Source organism: Xenopus laevis, chromosome 3S (genome assembly GCF_017654675.1).
Source record: "Xenopus laevis strain J_2021 chromosome 3S, Xenopus_laevis_v10.1, whole genome shotgun sequence".
NCBI lineage: Eukaryota > Metazoa > Chordata > Amphibia > Anura > Pipidae > Xenopus > Xenopus laevis.
This window is the reverse complement of record NC_054376.1, coordinates 62,898,277-62,913,207: the sequence shown is the minus strand read 5'-3', so window position 1 is coordinate 62,913,207 and position 14,931 is coordinate 62,898,277. Positions and strand designations below refer to the sequence as shown.

Sequence of the window (14,931 nt, the reverse complement as noted above, 5' to 3'; positions counted from 1 at the left end):
AGATCTATGCACTCCATCGCCTGGTCTGAGCTGGCGAAGGCAAGTCTGGCGAAAGAGGTAACGTTCAGTAAAATCCGCATTTTAGTAATTTTTGCGGAGTAACGTCCATTCGCCAGAGTCAAAATTGCCTGGCAATAGAGTGTGAATGACTAGTTCGCTAGTGAAGTTGCACCTGCGCCTGTTAGTAAATCTGCAAAGTGCCTGAAATCGGTAACGCTGGCGAATCGTCACCAACGTTACTCACTTTGCCCTTCAGTAAATATGCCCCTTGGAATCACTGGTTTCTTGGGTTTATTGTATCTAACCCGGGTTCTTTCTTTTATGAACTTTGTATATCAATTACAGATGGTGGTATAATGAAAAATAAAGCATAAAAATTAACAGGACTGAAAAATAGCATGGAATGGTTAACCTGTGAGCCACTCAGCAACCTGATATGAAAGACTCAGCAGAAATATTCCTGGTTAAAGGGTGACTTAATGTGCTCTGGCTCTGACCCTTATACAACCTTATTTTCCTATCAGGGGACACTACAGAGCTATTGCACCCTCTGTTCTTTTTCCCAATTTGCTTCTTCATACACTTCTAAGGATGAAGATAATTCAGCTGGTAAGTAGTAACTGTATTTCTTGCCAATTGCTTTCATTTCAAGTTCATCTTTAGTTTTGCTTTTCAAAGCATGCAAATGAAGATTCAACTAATAATACACATACAAATCTTCTGGGAGTCACAGAGATCTCCTTCAAGACTGCACCAGGCACACTGTAATACACTATCATACTAACTTTTATACTGTTTAAAGGGATATAAAAAGATAATTTAGTTTTCATAATACTGCTTCCTTAGAAATACAAATGTCCAGTAGAAATCCATAAAGGTTAATCCTCCAGATAATGGGTTTTCTTTTCTACGTTGAAAAGTTTGTCAAATGTTATGGAAAAAAAAGTGTTAGGCTACCAAAGAAATATTTACATTATATTTTTGTGACGTAAAAAAGTAATCTTATTGGAAAATATTGCATTGCATAAGCAAGATCTACACTGAAAAGCACTGTGTTCAGGGGTGAATTAAAGCACAGGCTATCCTAGGCTGTAGCCTAGTGCCCAGTGTGATCAGGGGCCTAGCTTATTTGTTTTTCAATTATTATTTCTATTTTCTTTTTTTAGGAAATACTGCCCTTCTGTATTTATGTGGGTTTTGGTTTCTGTTGTGCAATCTCTTTTAGGGGTGGTGGAGCCCCAGTGGAAGGCTATGGGAGAGAGAAAGCAGAGGGCTCTAGTACGGGAATATATTTTGACCACGATTTTACAAATGTATACTACAAAATCAAAGCACATTTCCCTATGTTGAATGCAGTGAGCCTAATAAAGTAGTTGAGCCCTGACTTTGAATTAAAAGTAGTAGTTATATTATCACCAATCTGTGTACATGCAAATAGTATTTGTTAGTAGAGACTGGTATATAGTAAGTAGGTTATACAGTGACCAGACATATCCAGATTTGATTAAGCAGTATGGCCGATTTTGATCTTGCTGGCAGATCATATCAAGTATAGCACTGACAGGGGGCAGTTTTCATGGACCATTCACTGATCTGATAGGGCAGTTGGTTTGTCCAAACTAGAAGTTTAAAGGAGAACTAAAGTAAAAAATTTTAACCATTAAAAAAAATCTCTAAATGCCAAAAAAAACAGCTTTGTAAAATCAATCTACTGAAATATTGGCTTTCAGGTACAAGCAAATATTTATGCAATTCTGTATTTTCTCCTTCACTGTGTCTCCTGCTCATGATCCCCTTCCAAGTTAGAGGGACAACCAGCTCTGAAGCATTGGGTCCCTTATTTGGATGCCAAACTTTGTGTGGGAAATTGTCAGATACAGAAATGAGAGGAGCTGCCGTTCTAACTAATTTCCTGCCAGATCTGCTCTGTGAACCACGGGCAAGGGTACAAGGTACAAGGCTATTTAAGTCTCAGTGTATGGCTACATTCACTCCAACAGTATGATGCCCTGCAGCTGCATAGAGCTCAGTCTTGTATCGGTGATTACAAAAGCTGACTCATGCCTTTCTAAATGTTGCTAAAACAGTATTATACTATCTGTCAGATCTTATATACATTTATTATTTTCAAGTAAATATACCAGTATTACTAATCAATACTGAGCAGTATTTACTGTAGAACCCCCATGTTCCATTTTTCAGGAGACCAGGAAAAAATTATGTAAAATCTGGGAAAATGTAAAATTAGGGAAATGTGTTAAAGTACTGAAAGGATTTAAGAACAGGAGTCCGTTTTACTTTGAGATACAATATTTACTGTGTTAATAACAAGGGTTAAGCATTGCAGCATTAATGTTACACTATGGGGGACACGTGCAAGCAGGGCCGGAACTAGGGGTAGGCAGAGTAGGCACGTGCCTAGGGCACAAAGCTGAGGGGGCGCCAGGCACGTACCTGCTCTGTCGCCTACTCCGTGTCCGGTCCCGACTCTCCCCGACTGCCGCTGGTGTCTCTGACGTAAATGCGATTCTGCGCATGCGCACACACATTTCGCACATGCTTGCTGGAGGGAAGTTTTGCGCGTGCGTGCTGGTTCTGTCTATACTACAGAATGCTCACAAGGCGTCTGGCCGAATTGGCCCGGCTCTGCGTGCAAGGTCTCTCTGTCATAGTCACATACTCAACCTAAAGCAATAAGTGGTTGGTGCAGAACTGTATAAGGGGCAGACCAATTGGAATTGACTATTTACAGGCAGAACCATGGCAAAATATACATCTGTTTAGTAATTTAAACCTCTGTATTTCACAAATAATGATATTCATAGAGGAAAAAAAGCAATTTTTGGGCACATCAGGACAAAATTTTTATTAAGAAAATTCACCCATTGAAATGCATTATAAATTGGTGGGACCACAAATAAAAAATGTAATATGCGGGAAAATCAGGGTACTTAAAATCAGGTTTTCACTGTATTAATCATTTCTATGCCTTGTATTTTTAATACATCTCTGCCTTCCTATACATTCACCAGCATTAAAAGATTGCTTCTCTGCCTTTTGGATAAGATCAAGTGTAGTATCTGTTCTTATCAGCTGGTAGGATATCTCTTAGCTAAAGGAGGTGTGGTAGTCCCCATCCACTGGTGAGGCAGAGAACCACTTGGTCCTCTGGCCAAAGGACCGCATATGATTTTGAGCTTGAGTCTTTTACACCTTTTTCATATGCATTTATTCTCTTAAACCCTGGCCTTTAGGCTGAGGCACTTTTATCACTTTTGTAAGCACTTTTATGGATTAGGAGCAATAACTCTGGGTCTGCACTATTTTAGAGGGAGATGTGTGGCCATTAAGCTCCTTTTTCCCCTTAACTCTGGCCCTATGAGAGTCCAATCATGGGACCTATTCAGAGGTTCATTGGTTCTGGACCCCTTGCACATCTTCGGACTGGAAAGGGAAGGATAAAGATAAAGAAGTTCCCCTAGCTTTGTTGCGAAAGGAACCTGAAGACCCTTGCTGATGTCAGGGATAAAGGATCCATCTTAGCCTTCGGGTGGATCTAAAGGACTCTTTTTTTCCCCCTGAGCTTTTTGGCCAGATAATTCATTTTGGGGCACCCAGTCTTTCTTAAGACTTGGTCCTATTACCACCCTCACACTTGTCTGTGCACTCTGTGTGACACTTGTACTTAGGTGACTGAAGTATGACTCGGAATACACAGCCTTGTACTGGGAATACACTGTGGCTTTGGCTAGATAGGTGGTAAAAAGGGAAAACAAAAACACTATAAACAAGAATTACAATAATACTGGACTGTTACACTTCTCTGCAGGATCCATCTCTCACATACCGTCCGGAGCCCGAGAATCACCAGTATCGCAATTATAAGGTGAGTGTGGTAAAAGACAAAGGCTGTGGGGGTTGGACTGTTTACTAAGTGGATGTTTTTTTTATCATGGTAATGAAATTGGTGAAATTGCCATTGCCCCTGAGCAATTTACATTTCCAGCAGTAGTCCCACCATTTTCCATTCAGCTGTAGTTTAAAGGAGCAATATACACCTGTGTCCAACATAAGCCAAAACAATAGGGTTTGTATAAGAAATCTGTTTAGCCTATAAGCAGTTGTGTAACTAACTACAGAGGAAATAGTCTTTTTGTGTAGGGCCTTCAAAGTTATGCCACTGCTTATAATCTTTCATTTTAATAATTCTACATTTCCTTTATTATAAATTGCCAATGGATAAGTGTTTTTTTACCCTTACTACTTCTTCACATCTCCCTCTGTAATCTGTTTAGTTTAAGTACAGAAATGAGTTCTTTCTGAAATTCACAAATATCAAAAAACTCATTATACAAGAGAGTTTAGGGCTTTGGTCTGCTCAGAATTTTGATTGACAGAACTTTCCTCAAAAACAACTCTACTAGCCCAACATCCCTTAGTAAGTGCACTTTCAAGTGCCAATAGTGAGTTTGGGTTCCATGGTGCAACATGTTTTTTGTGTCATAGCTGTTACAGTGAAGGGTAATTTTATTAGACGTCTTCTACTCTGCCTAGCACAGCTTGTCTGAAAAACCATGGACTTGGGAAGTGCAAACTGAAAGTTTCGCTTTCTGCACTATTTTGCTTTTCTGAACTATTGCTAGAAATAAGAGAATAATATATAAATAATTTTTTTAAACCAGAGACAGACTATTCAAAACAAGCTGAATTGATTGAACACAAATAAATATTGCCTCTTTAAAAAATATATTCCTAGTTAGTCTAAGACTACACATTTTTCACATTTCCTCTTCAATAAAGTGGCATGTTCACCAACATAAGAGCTAAGGATCTGTGCAGAATAATGCTGTTTTCTGACAATTTCACATGGAAACGTCCTCCATATGCCAAACAAGTCACACAACTCTTCCTTATTACATTGCCACAAACATACATTACACATATATTATTCAAAAAAATATTGTATTTCCTGCGCATCCCAGTGTTTCTGAACCAATGTGAATATGGTTGGACAGCCTGCCGCCCCCCTAAAATCTTGCCACCCCGGGCCTTGGTGGCCTTTCCACAAATGCGGGCCTGGCTATGGGTTACTGCTCCTGGGCAAACTTAGTGCCTTTTGTTACATATGGGGGTTTGACTGTTAATACAAGTGTCAGTGACCCTCTCTCTGCAGTTCAAGCATACAGTTAATCTCAAATTGCTGACTCTAAGTTGAACCAAATGCTTGGTATTAGCAGTCTGAATCCTAGAGTGCCTGAGAGAGGGTACTAAGAATAGGCTGTAAGCTACATTGTCTAAACCTGAGTCTGTCACAGGATGGCCCTCTACTGGACAGAGTGAAAAACACATACACCTTGATGCACACATATCAGACGGTACAGTTTGTTAAAGAGAAGGTAAGAAAGCGCTGCATGACTTACTGGCACTGTATAAATAAATCTTTACCTTATTATCAGTTTTTGTTTTTTTATGTAGTCTATATATTTATTGTATGCACCAATTTACTGTACAGCACTGTGGAATATGTTAGCCCTTTATAAATACATATTATTATTATCAGCATTATTATTATTAGTAATAATAATAATAATAATAATAAAATTGTACAAGTACAATTATCAATTTTAATCATGTACTACACATTAGAAGATGAAAGCAAAGATCTGGTCAATATCTCCATAGATTAGTAATGTATTCCATTTAAGGTATATGTGACCTTAATATTATGTTCCTCTAATTAAAGTTGTTTGCAAAAAACACCCTGAAAGTATATAGTCCAGCAGAAGCTGATAAACTCTCAGTGGCACAAACTTCTGCAAATGATGATAAAAATTCAGCATTCACTGATGATATTAACATATTGATAATGTTAGGAAATAAGGTAGGCTGAAGCGCCTATAAAGTGGGTATAAAGTGCAATCTCTAATGTTTTTTGCACATCTGCAGTCTGCACTGGGCGTTGCACCTTGAATGGCGGTCTTTGCAATCCTGAATGAAGCACAAAAACTGGGTCCCAAGTTTCTCACCACCCTCTACTTCATACATACATTTAGAACCATATTCTCTCTTTAAAAAAATTGTGCAGAGACAGATGGTTGACGTTGTAGGCATCTCAATTTGTCGATATGGCCATGTGACTTTGAGTTGACTTATAATATCCTTATATTTTTACATTAGGGGTACGTCATTCTCTGTATATTTTATAAACTAGATGACTCCTATACCGTACTGTGTCATAACAGATATTGTCTGTTTTGCTATAGCCAGTATATTTAATAACCTGTAGGTCTTGTTTTTAGCATACACAATGGGGTTCATGCACACACAGGAAGATGAGTGTGATGGAGGCACTTAATTTGCTGGATAATTTGGTTGATGAATCTGATCCTGATGTGGATTTTCCAAACTCTTTCCACGCATATCAAACAGCAGAAGGCATCCGTCGTAGTCATCCAGATAAAGGTATTAAGTAAATTCTGCTGTACTCTCACTAAAGTATCTAGGAATCATCATCATCATATAGTTAGATCTAAGGCACACTAAAATATGAATATATCAATTGTAAAGAAATATATTCATATACCAAATATAAATATATAATCATCTGCACATTCCAGCTGCAACTGACTCTACCACCTAGTTCAGACTAATTCACAGTACTTTCAAATGAGGTTACAATACAAATCTAAAGTGTATATTTGATGACAATGTGCCTGTGCTGATGGGACTCAACAGAATGACCTCCATGGGAAACCTACATGTGGCCAACTGTGAGCTCAGCCTGCACCGTAATCTTGACTTTATGCAAATACCTTCATATTTACCAAAGGCACACATCAATGGGTCTTAAAGTTTACTAAAGGCACACATAATGCACCTTGCTATATGCTTTTCATAAATATTTTAATCATATCTGCCACCACGCAGAGCTGTGCTCAGATAGTTCTTTTAAATATGCCTAAAAACCCCAAAATATTAGTCTTACCGAGGTAGCAGCACACCAACCAGAAGCTGTGGCTTGTTAGATATCCTATATTTACTCCTAGGACTTCAAATATTATGTTGAAAGCTACTTCTTAGCACATAGGCTATCTGATTATGACTAGAGACCTGTGTTACAGATGGAGCCATACTGGCCTGTGATCATGTACTATACTGCCTATTAGTTCCATTACACTGGTAAAAAGATACCAGCTTTAATGTTTTCTTGTTCTCTAGACTGGTTCCAGCTGGTTGGCTTGCTACATGATATTGGAAAAATTATGGCCCTGGATAATGAACCTCAGGTTAGTTTTGCTTTTAAATGTATGAATAGTTTTCAAAGCAATAATTAGGCAACATATATGGATGCCAGTGATGTACTCAGCTGCTTGCAAAACCTATTACCTACTACATCCAGCTGTCTACTGGGAATCTTTGTCTTACCTAAACAGTAGACACGAGGCACAGATGCATAATGTCAGATCTGCACAATGCAGTAATAAAATGTAGCAATATTCTAATAAAAAAAAGAATATACTGTATAACCTTCTGCTCTTGAGATCGTGTAAGGCAGCTTTTGATGTTTTATACATCAAGCAAGGAAAAAGATATAGGGAAATGTAGTTCTATACAAGCTGGAATGCAAATATTACCAATCCAGAAGAAACCCAGCATTAAAGCTTTGATGAATCTTTTTACTAGCTGGGCTTTTAGACCTATGTGCTGAACCCGACATGATTGCTGCTCACATGCTAATCTTTGTGTATTGTATATATTGTGGACTGTTTATATTGGATTGATTGCTTGTTCCATCTAAAAAAATAAAAATAGATGAATGGCAATTACTAAAAAGACTGTTGCTAAAACTATCTTTCTCCTGTGTTATCCCAGGATACACAGTAACTACAAGATGCATCAGACACCTCTGTCTATTAACATTCTGTTATTAATAAGCATTTCTGAATATGTGGTGTTTCTTTCTTTGTTTAATTTAGGTATTATCCATGCCTTATCCTCTGTTTCATGACTATATTTTGCTGATTTAATGCCCCCTCAAGCATGGCATCTCTTATGGTTTGTTTTTATGCAGTGGTCAGTGGTTGGAGACACCTTCCCAGTAGGCTGCAAGTTCCAACAATCCATTGTGTTCAGTGACACCACTTTTAAAGACAATCCAGACACAAAGCACCCAATATACAGGTATGAAGATACACATGTTTATGTAATTCCAACTTGTCTTTAAGATATGTTTAAGAGTTAATATAACCAATACCAATTACTCAATGTGGGGGGAAATACTGACCTAGCATTGTGCTGAGTTGTGTAATATTCTCCAAAGAATTTTGGAGAAAAATTTAAATGAGTATTGATGATTAAAGGAACTGTAACACCAGAAAATGAACATGTTTTAAAGGAATGACACTATAATAATAATATTCCCTGCACTAGGGAAATCTATTGTGTTTGCTTCAGAAACACTACTGTAGTTTATATTAACAAGTCTTCAGTGGTAGCCATGGGGGCAGCCATTCAAGCACAGGATGCACAGTAGATAAGAGATAAGTTCTGAAGAATCCTATTGAATACCACCGAGCTTATCTGTTATCTGCTGTGTATTCTGTGCCTTTTCTCCTTTTCCAGCCTGAATGGCTGCCCCCATATTTACACAATAGCTTGTTTATATAAACTATAGTAGTGTTTCTAAAGCCAACACACCAGTTTTCATATTCATATATATATATATTTCATATATTCATATTTTCATTACTTTAAAACAGTTTTTGGTGTTACTATTCCTTTAAGAATATGCACATTGACATTTTAAAAAATATTTATTATCTCAAGCTTTTCAAGCCTGTTGCAAAGTCAACAGAAAAGGTACATTTCGTAATTAAAAAGTCATTATTTCACATTATTACATTATTCCCCTGAATGAACTCATTAAGTTTGCAAAACTACTGAAAACTTCACAAAAGTGTGGAAAATTTGTGGTGTGCAGTTTTGCAGAAATGCATTGGATTCAATGGGGAGGAACAGTTGTTCCATATTTTTATACTACAAGGAAGGTAATGTCATATGTTGAATATATTTATTGAGTCCAAAGGCACGTCTTTGTAATTATGAAACATATGATAAATAATGAAAAAAAGCAATAGGATAAACAGAAAAATGCTGAGACAGGCTCAGTTGCGTAACTAGATGTTTCTGGGCCCCACAGCAAATGCAATTTAGGGCCCAAAACAGTAGTAAATCAGGTGATTCCAAGAAAACATAATATATTTATTTTTAGTGGGCCTCCTGTGCCCCCCACAACAGCAGCGTCTGCTTCCTCTGTAATTACACCACTGGACAGGCTACTCACCTTACTGCAAACTGACAGCATTAACCCGGTTCATTTTCTCTTGTTCATCTTTTGTACAGCACAAAATATGGAATTTACAAACCCAACTGTGGTCTAGAGAATGTGCTTATGTCATGGGGCCATGATGGTAAGTCAACTTTTATGTAGGAGAAAGGCATGTTTTAGGAGAGCAAATTGTGATTTATTTTCCATTATAACCATATCTAATTGTTTCACTGAATTTACCTACTCCACCCACCTATTCTTATTAGGGATGCAGCAAATCCTCAAAATCCTTATTAGGGATGCACCAAATCCTTGCGGGAACAGGGTGATGACATTGGGAGCGGGGTGGTAACATTGAAGGGATGGTTTAGGGGATGTTGAGGGTGGGGGTATGACATGACACAGTGTGGTATAAAGTAATTTTTCTGGTTTTTAAAACCATAAAAACCTGAACAGGAGGTTTTAAAACCCCAACAGTTATACCACTAATGCAATGTGTAAATGTTATGAATGTAACAATGCAGTTCATATTGTTTGCTAAGGAGGTTACATGGGACTTTAAAGCTTATAATGATGCATCACTTCTTGCAGACTCATATGAGAAATATGCCACTGCTCTGCTCACATCTCTATATTAGAATGTGCACCTGAGTGTGGGATAACAATTCAGCTTGGATTGTTTGATCAGATTCACAGTGTGCTGTGTCTCTGCCAGCAGTGTGATCAGATTTCAGAATTACATATGACCTTATTACGAGTCATTAGTAATGTGCACTGTGTTCATTGAACGTTTGACTGAACCAATATGACAACAGTATAAATATTCAGATCCCAGATGTTCCCCTGTTGGATGCATTTGATTCCCTATTACTTAGTTTGTTTCTGATTTTGCAGAGTACCTGTATAAAGTACTTCAGTTGAATAAGTGTTCCATCCCTGAAGAGGTAAGAGAGTCACCTGGATAACCCTGCTTGATTGATGCCAGTGACTAATTAATGCACTGTTCTGTATTATTAGTCACTGTATTGTTTTAAATGCCTTATAATGTAGTGTTAAAATTGTTTACCCTCATGTTTCTCTTTATACTGTATAACTTGTTACAAATGTATTGGGCCATGAACCTTATGTTCTCCTACATCTTTGTTTTTCAAATGCATTTTCACTTTAAATGCTTTACCTGGCATACACTGACATTTACCTTTGTTTTTATTATTTATATAGGTTCACCATATATTCCAGCACTTTACAGAGTAAATAGATACATATAGAGTTACATGGGTAGTTCACCTTTGCATTAACGTTTAGCAGAACCCGGACAATCATATTCTAAGACAATTTGCATTTGGTCTTCATGCAGTTGTGCATTTCAGCAACTGTCTGGTTACTAGGGTCCAATTTATCTTAGCAACCAGGCATTACCCATCCAGATAATTCATATCATCATACACCACTACAACATCCACACATTCCTCTAGTAGGGGACTTCTGTTATCATATATGCTTGGAGAAAGGCTCTTGTAGCCTGGCACGTCAATTGAATAACTATAAGCAGCAGAGTCTGCATTAGGTGGGCTTCTTTCTGCATTTATATTCTTTGTGTTTTGGGACAGACCCTGAAGAGAGCTGAAGACTAGCACTGTGCTAGACCTCTGTTATCATTAATACTACAAATATAAAGAGCTGTTATACCTAAACTGATTGCATTCCCTATAGATGTGTGTAATTGAAATATGTTATTTTTATTTGCATCCGCTCTGCCTCATCCTAGAGTTTTTGTTGTAGCTGAAAGGCTGGCTATAGACTTCCTTATCACCTATCATAGGCCTCCTATTGTGTTATAATTTCATTAAAAGAGGATAGAAGGGGCATAGCTTAGCAGTTCAAGGCTGTGACATGGACTATGTTATAGATTTTATCATAACCTGGGAAAAATTGCACTGTAAATGGGGATACAGTTTAGTCACTAAGCCAGTTTTGCAAATGAGCACCATGTTGTTATGACTTAACTGATATGTAAATCCTTTAAAGAAATACTTTGCTTTCAGGGTCTTAATATGATTCGGTTCCATTCATTTTACCCATGGCACACAGGGGGAGATTACCAACACCTCTGCAATGAGAAGGACCATAGAATGTTGCACTGGGTGAAGGAATTCAAGTATGTTTTTGGCTTGTTATACATTATTAAGTAGTAATTATGCCCTGTTAAAATACATATAAACACAGAAAGGCATACTTTAACATGGTTGAATGTACATGGGGCAGCCCCTGGAAATTAAGGATAGTTGCCAAATTTCCAAACTACTGCTAGTATAGTCAATTCTACAGAATTGGGGTATTTTCAGCAATATTTGGTGAAGTTTAAGGTCAAATAAATAGTGTGCTTTCATCCATAGTTTTGTTAAACATATAGTTTTGTTTTTTTACTATATTTTTAAACAAAATATTTAAAATATTACATTTTTAAACATTAAAAAATATTTTTAAACATTTTAAAGTACCATATGCATACGGCATCAATTTGCAAACAGAGTAGATGAAAGAAAAGAAAGAGAGAGACAGGAGAATCCTCCAGGGAACAGAAAAAAGAAACAACTGGGGAAATCATGTGTTTAGTATATAATGGCCCATACAGAATGTCCTTAGATCTGGCCATAATGTCATCTCATCCATGGTAATTTACAGCATTTTAGTTAAACAAAGCTGAAAATGAAGGTTGTCCTAAGCCAAAGTGAGTCAAAAGTGGATTTGGGAGCAGAAAAAAACATGTCTGCAAATGATAGCTTAGCACCCTGGAGTCTTTGCTTGCACCAAAAATATTAGTATATCTTTCTGCTAATACATTGCTAGACATAGTTAGCAGTTGGAGAACAAGGGTTGCTTACTATTTTTAGCATCTCTATTGATTTTCTTTGTTTTGGGGCTTATTGAGGATTAAGCTTTACCTGTAACATTTATTTTCATGTAACTTTTTTTTAACAGACCTTCAATGCAGGATTTTGGATTTTAGGGTCCCACCTTTGATCTATCAGCCAATGTAGGGCAATCATTACACGTGCTTTATAGTACAAGGAAAGACAAATCAAGTTAATAAAATTGCTTATGTTCCTCCCTGGCCCACACGTACTGACCTGGGGTTCTTTCTATTAGAGCATTGGGCCACCATTGTAGGGCATGCCAGGGATTATTTTTGACTCCCAGTCCAGACCTGGAACCCTGGGATAACGAGCTGAAATGGTGATACAGGGGTGATTTATTATAGAAGAACAGTGCATGCATGAATCAAATTCACCAATATGATTGCACACTTAATACAGGGCTTTCTTACAAACATTCATTTCTATATAAAGGCAATGGTTTCTTAAACACTAGAATTATCACTTGGCAATTTTTTTAAAATCCCATTCTAGTGAATGTATTCAAGTTCAGTAATTGCAATTTTATGTTTTCCACAGTAAATTTGACTTGTATACAAAAACGGAGGACATCCCAGATGTAAAGCTTCTACAACCATATTACCAGGAATTAATAGACAAGTACTGCCCTGGTGTGCTGAGCTGGTGATTCTCTTCAGGAGCCCAGAGCAACATGAATACATCTATGCACTACAGGACATTTTCCATTCTACCACTTGACTTGCCAGTTCCCCACATAATTCAGAATCTCTGATAGAAAAAGTTAGGATTTCATTTACAGCAATACATGTTTGCTGTTCATTTAAAACTACAAGCTATAATTAATATTACTGGTACGGGTACAGGATCTACTTTTTGAGGTCACCATAAAGCGTTCATCTTCTTTCGCCAACCAGTGTCACTCTACCATCATATAAATCTGTAAATCAGAAAAATTAAAAGTGCAAAACAAGAAATCATCACAAAGCTATGAAATGTAAAAGGGTACATAAACCAAAAATAAGTATATATATATATATATATATATATATATATATATATATATATATATATATATATATATCAACCAATTTCCATCAACACTACAGTATGTAACATTTAGTACTATCTACATATGATTCTTGTGGGAGAGGGCCCTGGATGTGAAGTTCTGAGTGAAAGCCAGATTTCAGCCATTGTCAATGACTCTACTCTCCCACAACCTTCTCACATGGCACAGCCTTTGACACAGAAGGGCAGAGAGCCCCAAGGCTACAAGTAATAAGACAAACATTCCTTCCCCAGTGAAGCAAGGCTCCTAACAGATGAATTAGCAAATGTAGACTAATCTCACTACCAGAAAACAATACACCAACAAGAAAAAAAAACCTCTGTAATTCCTATTGCAAACAAGTCAATGCTTTTGCATATACACCAATACCAATACCATGACAATTAGCCAAGTCTTGCTACATAACTTATAGCAACAAACCCTACACCCAGTTTGAACTACACACCTACAAATGCCGTTTCTATTTTTAGCATTGTTGTACCACTGTATTAAAATGCTACTATTTTTATGGTCTACTATGTTTAATTTATAATTGTAGTCTCATATTACTATTCCTTGCACTGCACACGATTTCCAGTGTACTACAACTAATGGAATCAATGGCAATACGCCTGACATGATACCATGATATGAGCTGGAAAAGGCTAGCTTTATTTTTATAGATTAACGTGTCACAACTAGAGGAATTTGTTTAAAATGTATCTATAATATTTTGAAGAATGTAAACATATTGCTTTAAAAACAAAAAGATACATAGAAACAAGATGTGTTTGTTACACTCCCAGAGGAAAGATGTGCAATTTCCTTTATTTCAAAATATTTTACCTACTTACATGGCACGTCATGGTTGTCTCGTCTCCCCATATCCATTCAGCTTATTTATAGAATTGTTGCTAGCCATAGCTTGCTCACATCCCAATCTCCATGACAGAAATTGGTCTAAACTAATATAAAATATATTTTTGCTTTACCAATATATTCATCCTGACTAAACACTAAACGAATTCCTCCCAAAACAGTTTAAGAAGATTCTACTCAATCACTGGGTTTTTACCGAGAAAGTTAAATCCAGAAGCCACACCCTGCACACTTCTCCCTTATGAGAGTTCTCAGCCGATAACCGAACATAAAATACACTCTAATCTATCCTCTGTTTGCTATATGATTTCAGTAAAAAAGTATAAAAGGAATGAAAATACAATGCACATGGTGTATATTATACTCCAAAGACTAATGAGATAGCTAATATGAAGCACAATTAGGGGCACATTTACAAAGCTCGAGTGAAGGATTCGAATTAAAAAAACTTCGAATTTCGAAGTGTTTTTTTGGCTACTTCGACCATCGAATGGGCTACTTCGACCTTCGACTTCGACTACGAATCGAACGATTCAAACTAAAAATCGTTCGACTATTCGACCATTCGATAATCGAAGTACTGTCTCTTTAAGAAAAACTTCGACCCCCTAGTTCGGCAGCTAAAAGCTACCGAACTCAATGTTAGCCTATGGGGAAGGTCCCCATAGGCTTGCCTGTGTTTTTTTGATCGAAGGATATTCCTTCGATCGTTGGATTTAATCCTTCGATCGTACGATCGTACGATTAGCGCTAAATCGTTCGACTTCGATATTCGAAGT

The 14,931-nt window shown here is 37.1% G+C and overlaps 1 protein-coding gene and 1 pseudogene across 1 annotated transcript; both read left to right on the top strand.

Moving 5' to 3' along the window:
* The first annotated feature begins 504 nt into the window (after nt 1–504).
* Nucleotides 505–13,600, top strand: miox.S (myo-inositol oxygenase S homeolog). The gene is given in 10 exon segments (NM_001094406.1): nt 505–609; nt 3,830–3,886; nt 5,316–5,396; nt 6,300–6,462; nt 7,219–7,286; nt 8,072–8,181; nt 9,403–9,470; nt 10,223–10,272; nt 11,374–11,486; nt 12,784–13,600. Coding segments are annotated over 10 exon segments (837 nt in total). The 5' UTR covers nt 505–591; the 3' UTR covers nt 12,893–13,600.
* Nucleotides 3,042–3,142, top strand: LOC121402313 (annotated as a pseudogene).
* Nucleotides 13,601–14,931: the final 1,331 nt, after the last annotated feature.